This window comes from Miniopterus natalensis, chromosome 9 (genome assembly GCF_054644295.1).
Source record: "Miniopterus natalensis isolate mMinNat1 chromosome 9, mMinNat1.hap1, whole genome shotgun sequence".
NCBI lineage: Eukaryota > Metazoa > Chordata > Mammalia > Chiroptera > Miniopteridae > Miniopterus > Miniopterus natalensis.
Window position 1 is genome coordinate 74886214 of NC_142089.1, and position 15656 is coordinate 74901869.

Consider the following 15656-nt stretch of genomic DNA (forward strand, 5'->3'; position numbering starts at 1 on the left):
TATGAGAACATAACTTTCAACAGTGGAATTTAACAGAATACAGGTTTTAATAGAGAAAAGTAATTTTGTTATAACCATATAAAATGTTCACACAGGATAAGTAAAATACTTTTACCTTTAAAAAGAAGCAGAAAAAAATAGCAATTATGCAAAATGTAAAGGTGTGTGCTATAAGAAATCAGAGAATCAAGAAATATCACATTTCTTTCTCTTTTTTTCCTTATCCAGTTAACATCTACTCCATCCCCCATGAGCGATACTGAGAAGTCCGGTATTGGTCATGCTTTAAGGCCCTCTCTGTCCTTTGAATTGTACAGGGACCCAGGGCGTATTCTGACCTTAAGGTGAAGGCTACTCAGTGTGACCCCAGTGCCAGGCCCCAAGGTCAGGCAGCTCCACTTCAGAGCCAAGCCCAGGCCTGTCCTCCTACAGCCACCCCATTTAAAAGACCTCCCACCCAACAGCAGTGAATTTCCTGACTGGTTTTCCCACAGTTGTCTAGTCCCTGATGGTCCACCTCCTGACTGGTTGACTTTCCTTGTCAGCCCTCAAAGAGCATTGCTTCTGTCCCTCCTCATATTTGAATAACCCAGTTTAATCACACCCCGTGGACCTAAGCCTTGAATTCAGAGAGGCAGCCTACCCTCTTGGAGCACAAACGAAATTTCAACTATTCTCTCCTCTAGGGAAAACATCTGAGGAAATTCTAAACATTTTTTAAAGTATAAATAAGAAAATAATTATTACATATACATTCGCACTACAGGAATTGAATGCAATCGGTATCTTGGCATATCTGCTTCCAGTATTTTTTTATGCAAGAAGATAATGCTCTCTCTAAAAAGAATTTGTGCATTCCAGAAAGATTGTTAAATGAAAGTTAAAAAAATTTTTTCTCTCAAAAAAACCATCCCAAATTTCAACATCAAGAAACGACCATTATTAATATTTGATGCATATCAGACCAACTAGATATGTAGATATTTAAAGAGATAAATATAATTTTAAAACCATAAACGGTATTATACTAGAATGCTATTTTAATTTAAAAGTATTTTACTTACTTTTTATGATTTTATTGAGATATTTTTGACATACAATAAAATGTACAAATTAAAACTCACGATTTGATTACTTTGATGCACTCATGAAACCATCACCAAAATGAAAACAGTGGACATGTCCATCTCCGCCCAGAAGGTTTTTGTGTGATTTCTTCCTCTGACGACTCCCTGCTTTGTCTGCCATCCCCAGGTAATCACCGCTCTGCTTTCTGTCATTAAACATGGATTTAATTTTCTAGAATTTTCCGTGAATGAAATCAGGCAGTATGAGCTCTTCTTTGTCTAGCTTCTCCTGTGCCTCTTCATCTCCTTTCAAACTTCATCCATGCTATTATGTCCATCAGCAGTTCATTTCATCTTATTTCTGAGGAGTGTTGCATTGTATAGATGAACCACAATTCGTTTATCCATTTATTTGTTGGTGGACTTTTGAGCGGTTTCCAGTTTTTTAAATAAAGCTAGGAATACTTATGTAGAAATCTTTGTATAGGCCTAGCTTTTATTTCTCTTAGATAAATAAGAGAGAGGGTGGCTGAGCCTTATGGTCCGTATAAGTTTAATTTTAAGAAACTGCCCAAGTGGTTACCATTTTACATTCCCATCAGCCGTGTATGTGCGTCCCAGGTGTTCACATCTTTCCCAACACTTGTTATGATCAGTCTTTTTGATTTCAGACTTCCTAAGAGGTGTGTAGAGCTATCTCATAGGAGTTTTAATTTGCATTTCTTATGATGGATAATGTTGAGCTCCTTTAGTTGTGCTTATCTGTCATCCATGTATGTTCTTTAATGTAGTACCTCTTCAAATATTTTGCCCATGTTTTTTAATTTTTTTCCTTTTCTTATTTTTGAGTTTCAATATTCTGGTTATAAGCCCTTTATCGTAAATGCGATTTACAAATACTTTTGCCCACTTTGAACTTATCTTTTCATTCTCTTAACAATATCTTTCAGAGAGCAAAAGTTCTTAGTTTGATGAGGTCGAATTTGTAAATATATTCTTTATGGGCCATTCTTACGGTATTATATCTAAGGAATCCTTGACTAATTGAAGGGTACAAAATTTGTTCCTATGTTGCCTTCTAGAAGCTTTATAGTTTTAGGTTTTAAATTTAGGCCCATGATTCATTTTGAGACAGTTTTTGTCTATGGTACAAGATAGAAATCAAAGTTCATGTTTGTGTATTAATGTCCGATTGTTCCAGCAGTATTTGTGGAAAAGATCATTCTTTGTCCCTGAACTTGCCTTTGCAACTTTGTCAAAAGTTAATTAACTATATTTCTGGAGTCTCCTTCTGTGCTCTCTATTGTGTTCCATTGGTCTGTTTGTGTTTATGCCAAACAGTGCTGTACTATTTAACTAAAAATACTGCATTTAATTGTATTTGCATTCTATTAAATTGTAAGATTTGTTTAATTTTATTAAATTTTACTTTCTCAGAAGAGGAAAATGGAATTACCATAGAAGAAAACTGTTAACTTTAAATAAATGTTTCTTTACCTCCAGAAATATTATTTCCTAACAGATCCCTCTAAGGTTATTAAAAATTTATGAAACTATTAAAAGAATAAAGTAATTATATTTTTAAATTATATTTTAATGTTTGATGATGTCAATTAACTAAGAGAGATCAACACATTAAAACACTAGCAATTCCTTCTTTCTTTCCTCCCTTATGTCTAATTTTTCTTAGGATTATTACTGTTTTTACATCTTCAAGTTTTATAGTTCATATTCAATTTATTACTACTATAATTCCCAAAGGTTTTTATACTTATATGAATTTTCTCACCACCGGATTTTTTTTTTTCTTACCACAGAGTCCCTGTTTCTGGGCTCTTTGTTTGATTCAGCCCTTAATTATCTTGATATGACTTTTCAAGTGGTTTGATTTGGATGGAGACTATTTCCTGAGGTCCTTCATGTGTGTAAGTCTGTGCTGGTTGCCTTTATACTTGCAGAACATCTTAGCTCTGCATAATATCCCTGGGTCAACCTTTCTTTCTCTCAGGACTATCGATTGACTGTGCTTTGATTGACCGTGTTTGCCACTGAATGGTGCTATGGAGAAGTCTGAAGGCAGCTTAATTTCCTCCCTAGTTGCTAATTTGCATTTTCTATCTGTATTATTTCTTTATCCGTAAGTTCAAAAAGCTTAATTAGTTCAGGTTCCTAGGCAATGAGCATTCTACATCAAGTTAGCCTGAAGCACATATTGCTCTTTCAATGTATAAATTCAACTTTTTCTCAGTTTGGTAACATTTCCTTCTATTATGTCATGATTATATCTTCTATGTCATTTGTTGGGTTCTCTATTTTAGGGATACTAATTGTCCTTATGGTATATTATCCTTGTCTTTCATAACTATTAGCTTCTCTCTAAATAACTTCACCTCCTCACCTTTTTCATTGGTATGTCCTTTATCTCAGGCTTTTCTTCTGTCATTAATTATATTTCTAGCAGTATCTATTGTTCCTTACAGTTTATAATCTTTTTAGTTCCATGATAATGTAATTTGTTCTTCATTTTGTTCCTTTAGGTCTGTGATCTCCTAAGAGATTGTGAGAAAATTATTTATGTTCCTTAATTTTGTTTCCATACAAGTATTTTTAATATTCTCTCTCTCCCACCCCTGTCTTGTCTTCTTTCCTCACTGTTAATTTTCTTTTTATTCATGCTCAGACTTGCAGAAGTCTTCTCCAAGTGTTCTGTTTGCTCTGATATAATGTAGGTGATATCTTGACTCTTGCCGATCTGAGATTAGTTTAATTTCTCCTCTGCATATCAGTTTGAGGCCTATCTCCTCATTAGGATCCTGGGAAAGATTGGAGCAGGGAAGGGAGTTTAGCTGAAGAGAGGACAGTCTCTGTTAGAATACTTGGAGTCTGCTCTTCCTTTTAGGATTCTGTCAAAATTCTCATTCCAGAATCCACTCCACCTAGTTGGAGGCATGTCTCACTCCCATGGAAGAGCAACTCTCGGGCTTTGTATAATTTCTCACTGTCCCAGAATCTCTACCTCTTTAGAGATACGGACCTTTTTTCACCCATTTATCCATAGCAGTTGTGTTCACTATTCTCATCAGAACAAGAAAAAGATCTGCATTTTCATTCAGTTTGTTTCTTTCCAGATTTTCATATACAAGTGAGAAATCTCAAGATTATGTTGAGTTGACAGTAGGGCTTCTGAAGAACTGGTGGTTAGGGTCAGGGTCAGGGTCAGGGTTAGAGTTAAGAGCTGAGCCATGTTATCTTTCTGATCCTCTCCGTAACCCTTATCTTTTCTGGGAATCAGATTTTGAAGTTTATTGAATTATGTTATGCGCCTAAGGTTGCTAACAGTGACTTTGAGGGGAGGGCTGGTACTTCATTTTTCCAATCTTGTAGCTATTATGGGAGAATAATTTTGTGCAAACCTTAATTAAGTTTAATAACACTTCCTGTCCAAAGTCCTGAGCTCATGTTGTCTCCTTGACCATCAGCAATGCAAGACCGAGATGTTTCATTCTGTCACTGGTCAAACTCTGAGTTCATGATAGTATGTTAAAACAGTCCATTGTGGCCTAAAAAAAATTATGCCCTTGAAGTGTCCAAACATATCTTGTGGTATAGGAAGGAAGCTATTACTTTAACCCTTTCCATCTGTAACTAAAACTCATCTGTTTCAGTGTCTGGACTCTCCAGAAATCAATGTTCTAATTAGAAAACAGTAGCTAACCTGGCCAAATGCTAATAAATGAGAGTTGTGATTTATCTAACTACAGGGGAACAGCTCAGCATTAACAATTAAAAGGTCTGTAGAGGAGATGGCTTTTTTTTGCTTTTCTTACTCTTCCTCTTAGCTGATTGGGTTCAACCATGAGCTATAAATAGCCCTCCTAATTAACGGCTTTCTGTTTGAAATCAGTCATCGAACTATAGTTTAGAAACTTTTACCTCTGAGAGTCATAAGCCCTATTCTACTTCTCAATGGTAAGGAGAAGGAAATGGCAATTGAGTTAAAGCTGCATCTATCTGTCCACAGAGGCTAAACCACATCATAGCTTATGGAGGCATTCTTCAGGCTTCATTATAATAGGTGCAGAATTTTAAATAATCAACTTAACTGCAAAGAGCAATAGTGATCATGGGTACAGCCAAGATGGTTGGCTAACCCCTGCTGCAACTCAGTCATTTCATGGTGTTACAGAATGAAATCAACGTTTACATCAAAGGCATGAGTTTGCAGTTAGTTGAACAAGGTCCTTCAGAAGTCTCAAAAAAATTACATTTTTCTACATTAAACAAATTAACTGGGTAAAAACCTTCACTTTAACCTGGCTGGACAGAGTCAAGGGGGGAAAATAGCATATCTAAATCAAATCAAATGGGGATCTTCTAGAGAACACTCCCAGAAGGACCCTCTTTGGGAAATGCTACTCGGTGCTAAGTAAATATCATATTTTACTGGAGGGTTTGTCACTTAGAGTAGAAGGCACTTGCCATCTTAATTGTTTTCTTCTAGTATTTTCTATTTCATCCGCTATTGTCTTCTTACATGGTACCCAGGCAGAGCTCCTAGCAGGTCCTTGAACCTGCCATGCTATTTTATGACACCAAGCATTTATTCAAACTGTTTCCATTATATAAGTGGCCTTTTGTAGTGACCAGCCCCTCAAAACCTAGCTTTCATGTCATTTCCTCTGTGCAGCCCACCATCACCATCACCACCTTCCAGCCTGAAAAAACAGATGCTCCCTCCTTTGGGCCCCCACTCTGCCTCTACATCTTTCTGTCTTAATACCAGTAACCTTTACTTGCACTTGGTTGGTTTCTTATCCGTCTCTCCCCAGGGAGAAAGTCTTATTCTTACTCAGTTATACAGTGTTTATCTGTTGAGTATATGAGTGATTATTCAACAACTCGAGCAACCTGTTCTTTGCCAATACTTTGTAGAAGTCAGAAAGACATGATTATCTCTGTTCTCAATTAACTCTTGACCTACTGAGAAAGATAGACTCCTATATAGCTAAACTCGGCAAGCGTAAGAGAAGGGTCTGGGACAGTGCTGACGCTGAGCTGTTAGTGGGCAGGGTAGTGAACACATAAAAATTCACCACATTTTAATGTCTTCTGTGGTTTTCATAATCCAAACATCTCTGTTTCAATCGCATGTTTCACATTGCTTACTAATGTCTTCTCAGCATAGTCTAAACCTATGCTTCCAAAGCTAATGTGCACCCAGATAACCTGGGAACTTTGTTAAAATGAAGACTCTGATTGAGCAGCTCCGTGGAGATGCCTGGATTCTGCATTTCCAGCAAGCTCTCAGGGGATTCCACTGCTGCGGGCCCACAGACCACATTTTAGAAAGCAAAGCTCTGAACCATTGTCATGTCAGCATATAAACATTGTTGAAGTAGCACCAGTTTTTGAAAAAAGTCTCACTGCTACCCACCTAGACATTCTTCTGACTTATAGTTAAACATGATTTTAAAAAGTTACACCAAGAAAGATAAGATTCAGCCAGACCCCAGCCCCAAAAACTGACCAAATGCCTTGAAACTGTTACTTTCCAGCCTTTGTTTTATTATCTAAATACAAAAGGTTTTCGTTCCTGTACTTGAGGTCTGCTGCTACCAGATGACTATGGTCTGAATGTGCCGCAAGGTTTTCCCTAATGTACAAGATTACCAGTATTTGCTCAAGTCTCCTCTATGTTTAAGCTATAATATACCCCAGGACCATGATGTAAATGGGAATATCTTTTAACAAAACTATAAAATCTTAATCACCTTAAATAATCATAAATAAAAATATTGCTTTAACGCAAATTTTTAAGACAAATTCCGTGAGGTACCAATGGGAAACTAATTTTTTATTAAATTTTTAAATAATATTTTGTTTTCAGTAACAGTTGACATAAGTTATTATATTAGTTTCAACTGTACACCCCAGTAATTAGACATTATATAACTTACTAAATGATCATCCTGATAAATCTCATACCCATTTGACACCATACATAGTTATTAGAATATTATTGACTATATTCATCCATCTCTCAACCCCCCTCCATCTGGCAACTATCAAAACATTCTCTGTATCTATGAGTCTGTTTCTGTTCTGCTGGTTTTCTTTTTTTTTTTTTTAAATATATCTTTATTGATTTCAGAGAGAGGAAAGGAGAGGGAGAGAGAGAGACAGAAACATCAATGATGAGAGAGTCATTGATCGAGCCCGCAACCAGGCATGTGCCCTGACTGGGAATCAAACCCCGATTGCCTGGATCTTAGGTTGATGCTCAACCACTGAGCCACGCCCAGCCGGGCTGGTTTTCTTATTTTGTTTTTTAGATTCAATTGTTGATAGGTATTTATTGCAATTTTATTGTTCATATTTTTTATCTCTATTCTACTTTTTCTTCTTAAAGAAGACCCTTCTTTAAGGGTCTTTTCATATAATACGGATTTGGTGCTGATGAACTTTAGCTTTTTCTTGGCTGTGAAGCTTTTCATCACTTTGGCTATTTCTTTCAATCCCTTCTGGCCTGCAAAGTTTCTTTTGAGAAATCAACTGAGTGTTATAGGAGCACCCCTGTAAGTAACTAACTGCTTTTCTCTTGCTGTTTTTAAGATTCTCTATTTGTCTTTAACCTTTGGCATTTTAATTATGATGTGTCTTGGTGTGGGCCTCTTTGGGTTCGTCTTGTTTGGGACTCTCTGAGCTTCCTGGACTTGTAAGTCTATTTCTTTCGCCAAATAAAGGAAATTTTCTGTCATTGTTTTTTCAAATAGGTTTTCAATTTCTTGCTCTCTCTCTTCTCCTTCTGAACCCCCATGATGCAAATGTTGGTACACTTGAAGTTGTCCCAGAGGCTCCTTACACTATCCTCATTTGGGGGGGGGGGTCCTCTTTTCTTTTTGCTGTTCTGATTGGGCGTTTTTGCTCCCTTATATTCCAAATTGCTGATTTAATTCTCAGCTTCATCTACTCTACTGTTGATTCCCTGTAAAGTGTTCTTCATTTCTGCTAGCATATTCTTCATTTCTAACTGGTCCTTCTTTATGCTGTTGAGGTCCTCACAAAGTTCATGAGCATCTTTATAACCAGTGTTTTGATTATATCTGTATCTGGTAGATTGTTTGTCTCCATTTTGTTTCGTTCTTTTTCTAGCGTTTTGTTCTGTTCTTTGAGGCATGTTTCTTTGTCTCCTCATTTTGGCAGCCACACTGTGTTTGTGTCTATGTATTAGGTAGAGCTGTTACATCTCCCAGGCTTGGAAGAGTGGCCTAATGTAGTAGGTGTTCTATAGGGGCCATTGGCACAGCCTCTCCAATCACCCCAGCTAGGCACTCAAGGTGTACCCCACCCTCGTGTGGGCTTTGTATACCCTCCTCCTGTCATTGAGTTTTGGTTGCTGTTGCACATCAATGGGAGAGATTTACCCCCAGGCCAATCAGCAGCAAGGACTGCATGCAACCACTGACCACAGACCTCTGACCACTGTGGAGGATCAGCTGTGGAAGGGCCCACCCCACAGAGCAGGACCTACTTCAGCAGGGCTCTGGTGCTGCTGAGTTAGCTCTTTGAGTGCGTTGTTTGCAAAGGTGGTTGGGTGGTGGTGCTTCGATGTGGTGTGAAGCTATCCACTGGGTTCACTGGCTCTGGGGCCTCCTGGGAGGTGCAAGCTAAGTTCAGTCACTACCTGTGTTCTGCCAGGGACCACCCAGCCTGAGCTACAAAGTGATCTGCAGATGGCTGCTGCTTGTACTGGACTTGGAGGTGCCTGGTGAGACTAAACTACAAGCCAAGGCCAGCTGCTGCTAGTGCTGGGCCTGGGGCCACTTAGTGAGGTACTAGGCTCACTGAGGCCAGATGCTGCTTGTTTGAAAGATTTTAGGAAAATCTGAAGCATGAGCCAAGACAGGCCACTCCTGTGGTAAAGCCCCTGGAAACAGCTTGAGTGGGCCTGCAAGTTTGGGGAGGGGGGGGCGTGTCTCAGGGAATCATCAGGGTAGGGCAGTGTGAGCCAGGTTGATGGAGTCTCAGATATGGCACCTGTCTGTGAGCTCTGTGGGTGGAGGGCTCATCACAGGAACAACAGCACCTGCCAGCACTTCTGTCTGAGGGAAAGCTGCCCCCTCCACCTCCAGCTCTCAACCTGAAGCCAGATAATTCCTTTCTTCTCAGTATGTCCCTGGTTCCTTTTGAGCTGCTGCTCCAGTGCTGGAGTTCAGAGGGCATGAGTTTGAGTTATTCCCTGTGTGGACCCTTTAAAAGGAACAACCTGCAGCCCTCCATCTCCCTCAGCCTCAATCCCTGCTGGTTTTTACAGTCAGAAGTTATGAGGACTTCTCTTCCTAGCACTGGAACCCCAGTCTGGGAGGCCTGGTGTGGGGCTGGGACCCCTCACTCCTCAAGGGGGACCTCCATTAGCCAAGATATCCTCCCAAGTTTTATCAATGTTGGTGTGAGACCAGACCGTTCTGCGTCTCTGCCCCTCCTACCAGTTTAGATGTGGCTTCTTCTTTAATTCCCTAGTTGTAGGACTTCCATTCAACCCAGTTTCAGGGGGTTCTAAATGATAATTGTTCTGTACTTTAGTTGTAATTTCGATGAAGTTGTGGGAGGAGGTGAGTATCATGTTTACATACACCACCATCTTGACCAGAAGTCTCTTATTAACTTTTAATGGTTCCCATGCCAGCATCTGTTTAATTTTTCAATTCATTGGAGCATGCCACTCATCATCAAAGTCAAAACGCCTTAGACCATGAGTCTCTGGGCCTTCACTCTATCTATACACCTTTTGTCATTTGTCAGTTTTGAATTCTCCTTTCACCGAGACAGAATCTCTACTTGATCCCTACTTGAGCTGTCTTCTTTTGTAGGTCTTCTTCCTCTCTTTCTTACATCATCCTCTAGCATGATTTCAAACAAACCAAGTACCCTATGTACATTTCCTCCTGAGTACATGGAGAAGACATTATAGGTTCTTCATATCTACTATTCAACACCACCTTACCACAATGATATGCTACTTAAGAGGCAGTCCAATTATTTTGTTTCCCCTTGCACAATTAGTTATTACATTATTTTATCTGACAACATAACAGTGGATTAAACAGTAGTGAACTGTTTTCATCACATAGGCCATGTGGAAGACACTGGACTCTTTACCTTTCCTTATGTCAGAGTCTGGAGAAAGCTTTTCTAAATGATCTTTCTTCTCACCACTTGTGGTCTCATTTAGGTCAATTCCAAAGATGATGACGGTGTCCTTGTTGGATCCTGGGACAATGTCTATGCCTATGGTGTCCCCCCTTCTGCCTGGACTGGAAGCATTGACATTCTGTTGGAATATCAGAGTTCTCAGAATCCAGTTCGGTATGGTCAGTGCTGGGTTTTTGCTGGTGTCTTTAACACATGTAAGTATCCAACTGAGTAATATTTTTTTAATGTAAAGGAAATTTCACTTCACGATATTTTATCTATAATCTGGTACAGAGACCTAGCAATCCCCGTTGGCTCTGTAGAATTTATGGGTGGCTATTCTGGGATGTAGTCAATGCATAATTAAATTGTTCTGGGCCAGATATGCTCATAGTTTCTCTTTGACTGTAGAATCTTTATAGAAAGAATGATGGACTATTTCCTATATAATCCATCATCCTAAATCCAGAGAAATGGAGGGTCCCAGGGGCCAAGTAAGGATGTGGGGCTAAGGATATGGCAATTTTTTTCAGTCACCCCCCCACACACCCATTTTAAAAAGATTAAATTAGCCAAATTTAAAATAATAATAATAGTAAGAAAAGATTTATGTGGATTTTTATTTGTTATTGAGAAGTTTTATAAATATGCTTAGTTGCATATTGTTTATCACTGGGGTTTTTTAAATAAATATATCTATTTAATTTTTACTCTAGCTATGGAAGGGATTTGGCAGGTGGTCTCATCTCCACTTTTTTCATCTTCATTTTTATATGTGAGTCTCAATGCCCCTGAGCAATTAGGTATCAGAATTTAATGAACAATTGTCACTCCCCAGTTTCCTTTCTGGCTTTTAATCCACGCAGCATCCAATCCACGGAAGAAAGCATATGGGAACAGAATTACTCTCTCCAGCCCCATGAATCATTGTGTGAAATGGCATTTGCCTATATAGGCCCAATGTTATTGTTAATTCAGTGAATATTTTTAAAGATACATGTATTTCAGTGTGTCTTCATGATTGGTAATGATTTTCATTCACATGCCATTTCTACAGCCTCGGAGAAAACATTAAGCTCAAATTGGAGTGTCCTTTCTGCTTACTCATTAATAAGGAATGTTTCATCAAGCTAGCTTTTTTTTCCTTCAGAAAAATTAAGGCAGGGTCAGAGGCTAGAAGCTGAGATGAGGCCATTTTTTTAATAAATGATTATGACGCCTATCAGTTTCAGCTCAAAGTTGTTATGGTCTAAGAACTAGTCAGTGATCCAAGTGAGAAGAAATTATGAGTTTTGTATCATGCGTTCTGTTTCCCCATGGCATCAAAATGAATATTATTTTCCTAGCCACTTAAGGACACCCAAGGACTAAAAGAATATACGTGTATTTCCTGAAAGCAATCAAAGTCAATGCATCTGTCTCTTAGAAGGGGTGGTTTCTGGAGTTCTAGAGAGAAGCCTGAACTTCAAGATAGTAGTTCTACTCCCTCGTGGTTTGCAAGCCAAGACTGTGTAGACAGCACCCAACAGAGGCAGTCAATCTTATGAAAGGATTCCAGGAAAGCAGAAAGAGCCCTCTGTCGCCCCATGTCCTCCTGCTGCCGGTAATTTCACTATCCCAGTGTAATTCCTTCGGGCTTAGAGCCAGATCAAACAGTGAGCACCTTCCATCCATTTGTGCCTTTTGTATAAAAGGGTCTCCAGAGCTACTCCAGGCTTCGATGGTAAGCTAGGAAAGGCAGAAGCGCAACGTGAGAGTTAACACAGTGAGAATAAACTCGAAGAGGGAAGTTGGAGGGAAGGAGTCCTGGCACCCCAGTGCCAAGCTTCCCCTTACCAGACTCCAGTATGGACTTCCAAGGTTGTCCTGTTGAAGGAGGGGGATAGTCTTTGGTTAAAAATGCTAAACTGTTCTGAGGAAATAAAAGGCAAGCCAAGTAATTAATCTTAAAATTGTCAGCTGAATTATTTTCAATGAGCCCTGATGTGTGGCATCCTGGGAGCCAGGGAGGGCATTTGGATTAAATTTAATCAATAGGTACATATGGCAAGAGTTGCATCCTGGTAATTTATTATGTAACAATTAAAATGAACCTGTGGTGTCACCTTCCACCAAGTGTTACGGAGCAAATTCCAGCCAGGAAAGCAAACCCCACTGAGGACCTGCTTTGTAGATTTCTAACTTCATATTAGCCAGTTTTTTATTTTATTTTCAGAAACTTAGTCCCCTTAGCTGTACTAAAATACCACTTTGACAACTGTATGGTTTGCAGCTAAACAGTTGGAACCCTGTTACTGGGCTTCTGTCCCAGTTGGCTTCATCTGGCCCAACTGCAGTTCTGAATGACCATGCAGCAAGGTTTCTCTCTGCAGCCTTGATCCTGCAATAGCCCCTTCTCCAGCATGGAATGTTTGAATGTGCGAATGGGGCTTTCCATGTTGGTGTTAAAGTAAAAAACAAACAGAGACTAGCCTTGAAGATTTCCCTAGCAGAAAAAAACAGTTTGCACACAAAAATCTTACTTTGGCTTATTTTGCAAGGCTAACTTGACCTGGGTCATTTCCTGCTTATGCCTCTGGAAACCTTGAACTGCTTCCTAACCCTAACCACTGACCAATTCCCTATCTTTTAAGAAAATTCTAATATAAGCAATCACTGTGACAACTAAACAGTCACTGCTTCCTCACTATATAAGCCCCTTTATAATAATACGTCCTTGGGCCTCCTTCTGTGTCTTGGTTTGAGTGTTCCTGGTTAGTGAACTGTCTCTTTGGTGTGCACACAATACTCTCACTAACTACCACTTTGGTGACTCATTGGATTTACTTATGTTATTTTCGAACTTTTGACTTTGCTAGAGAAGAAAGTCCCTATGAGGAGGGATTGCTCCCTATGTATTTATTAAATTTCGGTGATGTGATTAGTTGTGGTCTGTCTTCTTCCCTGCAGTTTTGCGATGCCTGGGGATACCAGCAAGAGTTGTCACCAATTACTTCTCAGCCCACGACAATGATGCCAATTTGCAAATGGACATCTTCCTGGAAGAAGATGGGAATGTGAACTCCAGACTCACCAAGGATTCAGTGTGGTGAGTTTGATTTACAAGGGCATTTGCTGATATCAAATTAAAATGACATTACACATTTACCACAAGACAGACTTGGTCTACTGTGTCTTTCTTTTCTATTTTAAGGACTGTTCAGTACCATAGACAGGAATGTCTGATTGTCAGAGATTGTTTTTACCTAATGTATGAGAAATGTTACTGAACAGGCAGTTTCGGTTCTTAGTAATGAGGATCGGTCATCCCATATGATAGCAGCCACTGATAAAGGCCATTGTTTCAGTGGCGAGGGCCTACGCTAGCTCCTCTCTGCCTTAGTTTATGAGCATTATGGTGAATGGCAGAGAGATGGGAGCCAAGCATTGTCTATGTCAATACTCTCAGAGTCATATAGCTAACATTTATTGAGCACTATCCACCAGTCTCTGTGTGTACATGATCTTATCTAATCCTTATCAAGTGGGTGCTCAACATCTCCATTTACAGATGAGGAAACTGAGGCCCAGAGAGGTTAAAGTAATTTACTCAAGGTGACACATCTGGTATGCTGAGAATAAAACCCAGCTAACCTTTGACTACAACCTTTTTGCCTCTGCGATCATCATATATAGGGTTGACCTTTGAGTGTAAAGTTGTGGCTCTCCTTGATTCGTGACATCACCATTCATTCAGAGATCGAAGTAAGAGTCAAGTCGGCCCTGTTACTGCCAAGTGCTCAGTTCTTTCACTGCCCACTGTCTTAACCAATATTCTAAAAAACAGGAAATCCTAAGAGTCCAGATTTAAAGGACATTCATGAAGGTCTGTACGGAAGGAACTTGCCAGGCATTGAACTAGGGGGAATTTGCAACCCGAAAATTTGTCTCCTCCTGTCTTTCTTTATAAGTAATAAAATTAAAACACTGTCAGTGGTGAAAGCATCCAAATGGGGATGGTAGGAAGTCATAAGCTCACTTTAAGAGAAATTAAAGGTTAGAAGTGCCTTCACCCCCCCACGTTACAGGAATGGATCACAGTTGTAGGAGGAGTGTTGACTCTCGCCAGTACCAGTAAATGCTCTTTTGAGGATGTTGGAGAAGGAAATCGCTGAACTAGTAGCGAAATGCTCCTATGAATAAAAACGAGTGCAGTTCATTTGCAGGGAATGAGCTGAGCAATGGTAATCCGGAGAGTACAGGCAAGACAAAAACCTCACCTCTGCAAACTGAGCAGCAATTTAAAGGCCATTTAAGCCTTAGGAATCACAGTATAGCAGCCATGCATGTATATGAAATGACAAAAACAGACCAAAATAGCCTCCCCAAAAGCCTGTTGTGACAGTCGAAAGTGGCAAAATGAGAATTATTTTGCCTTTCTCACTGCGGGCACACACACACACACACACACACACACACACAATGCCTTTGTGGTCAACTGCAGTTTGAAATTATTCCTCCCAATTCCTTGATCCAAATGCCTCCCATCATAAATCCCCCCGAGGCCATAAACAAAACTGATACAAAATTGTGAAGCTGATAGAGCTCCTTCTTGGTAACCCTTTCGTCTTTCAGGCCCCTGCTCCTGTCACCCTCTGCTCCTTTTTTGCCTTCCCCAAACACCCCAGACTGTGTTCCTTAGCCTGGGACCCCCACTCACCCTCCACAGACCACTGCCCTCGGCTCCTCTCCCTGCCCCTCACTTGGCACATGCACAGCAAGTTTCTAATATGTAATGAGACAGTCTGACTTGCTGAATGGCTGATGTTAACCCGACTCAGGGCACGCCAGACCAGGGACCACAGGGAATAAAGGGACCAGCCAGGTCTGCGTCCAAGGCCTGACTCTGCTACTGACCAGCTGTGTGACCTTGGGCCTCTCTGTGCCTCTCTTTTCTACTTGACTCAGCACAGAGCCAAGCATAACAGGTGCCTAATGAATGCTAGCTGTCATCGTTGCCTTCATTATTAGTCGCAGAGCTGGAATTCCTTCGAAGCAACACGCGGCCATCAACCCAAGCACATCAGCACATTGAAGCCGTCAAAAGAAAGGGGGTGGCCAGTGTGCTGGGATGACTGTGCTAATTCTGTTACCTTGGGGTATTTTTAAAACCAAAACAGAAATGTACGCCTCCCCAGTGCAAAAACACTAGTGGAGCCAAGAAGCTACAGATGCCCCAGGAAAACAAAAGGATTTCTAAGCCCTTCCTTGATTGACGAGGCTGGTGGGGCCACCCTGACACGTTGGCCAGCACATGGTCACCACAGCCACATCTTCCGTCGAGTGCTGTCTCGGGGAGTTCTTTGTGTGACCTTGAGAAAATGGCTTTACTGCTCTGAGATTCAGTTTCCTTATCAG

General features: G+C 40.2%; 1 protein-coding gene across 1 annotated transcript in view; it reads left to right on the forward strand.

Moving 5' to 3' along the window:
- The window catches only part of F13A1 (coagulation factor XIII A chain), a 155781-nt gene that overhangs the window by 80584 nt on the left and 59541 nt on the right, over positions 1-15656 (forward strand). Inside the window, exons 6-7 of the mRNA XM_016221094.2 lie at positions 10300-10474; positions 13209-13347. Of these exons, the coding sequence (XP_016076580.2) occupies positions 10300-10474; positions 13209-13347 (314 nt within the window). The remainder of the gene's footprint in view (positions 1-10299; positions 10475-13208; positions 13348-15656) is intronic.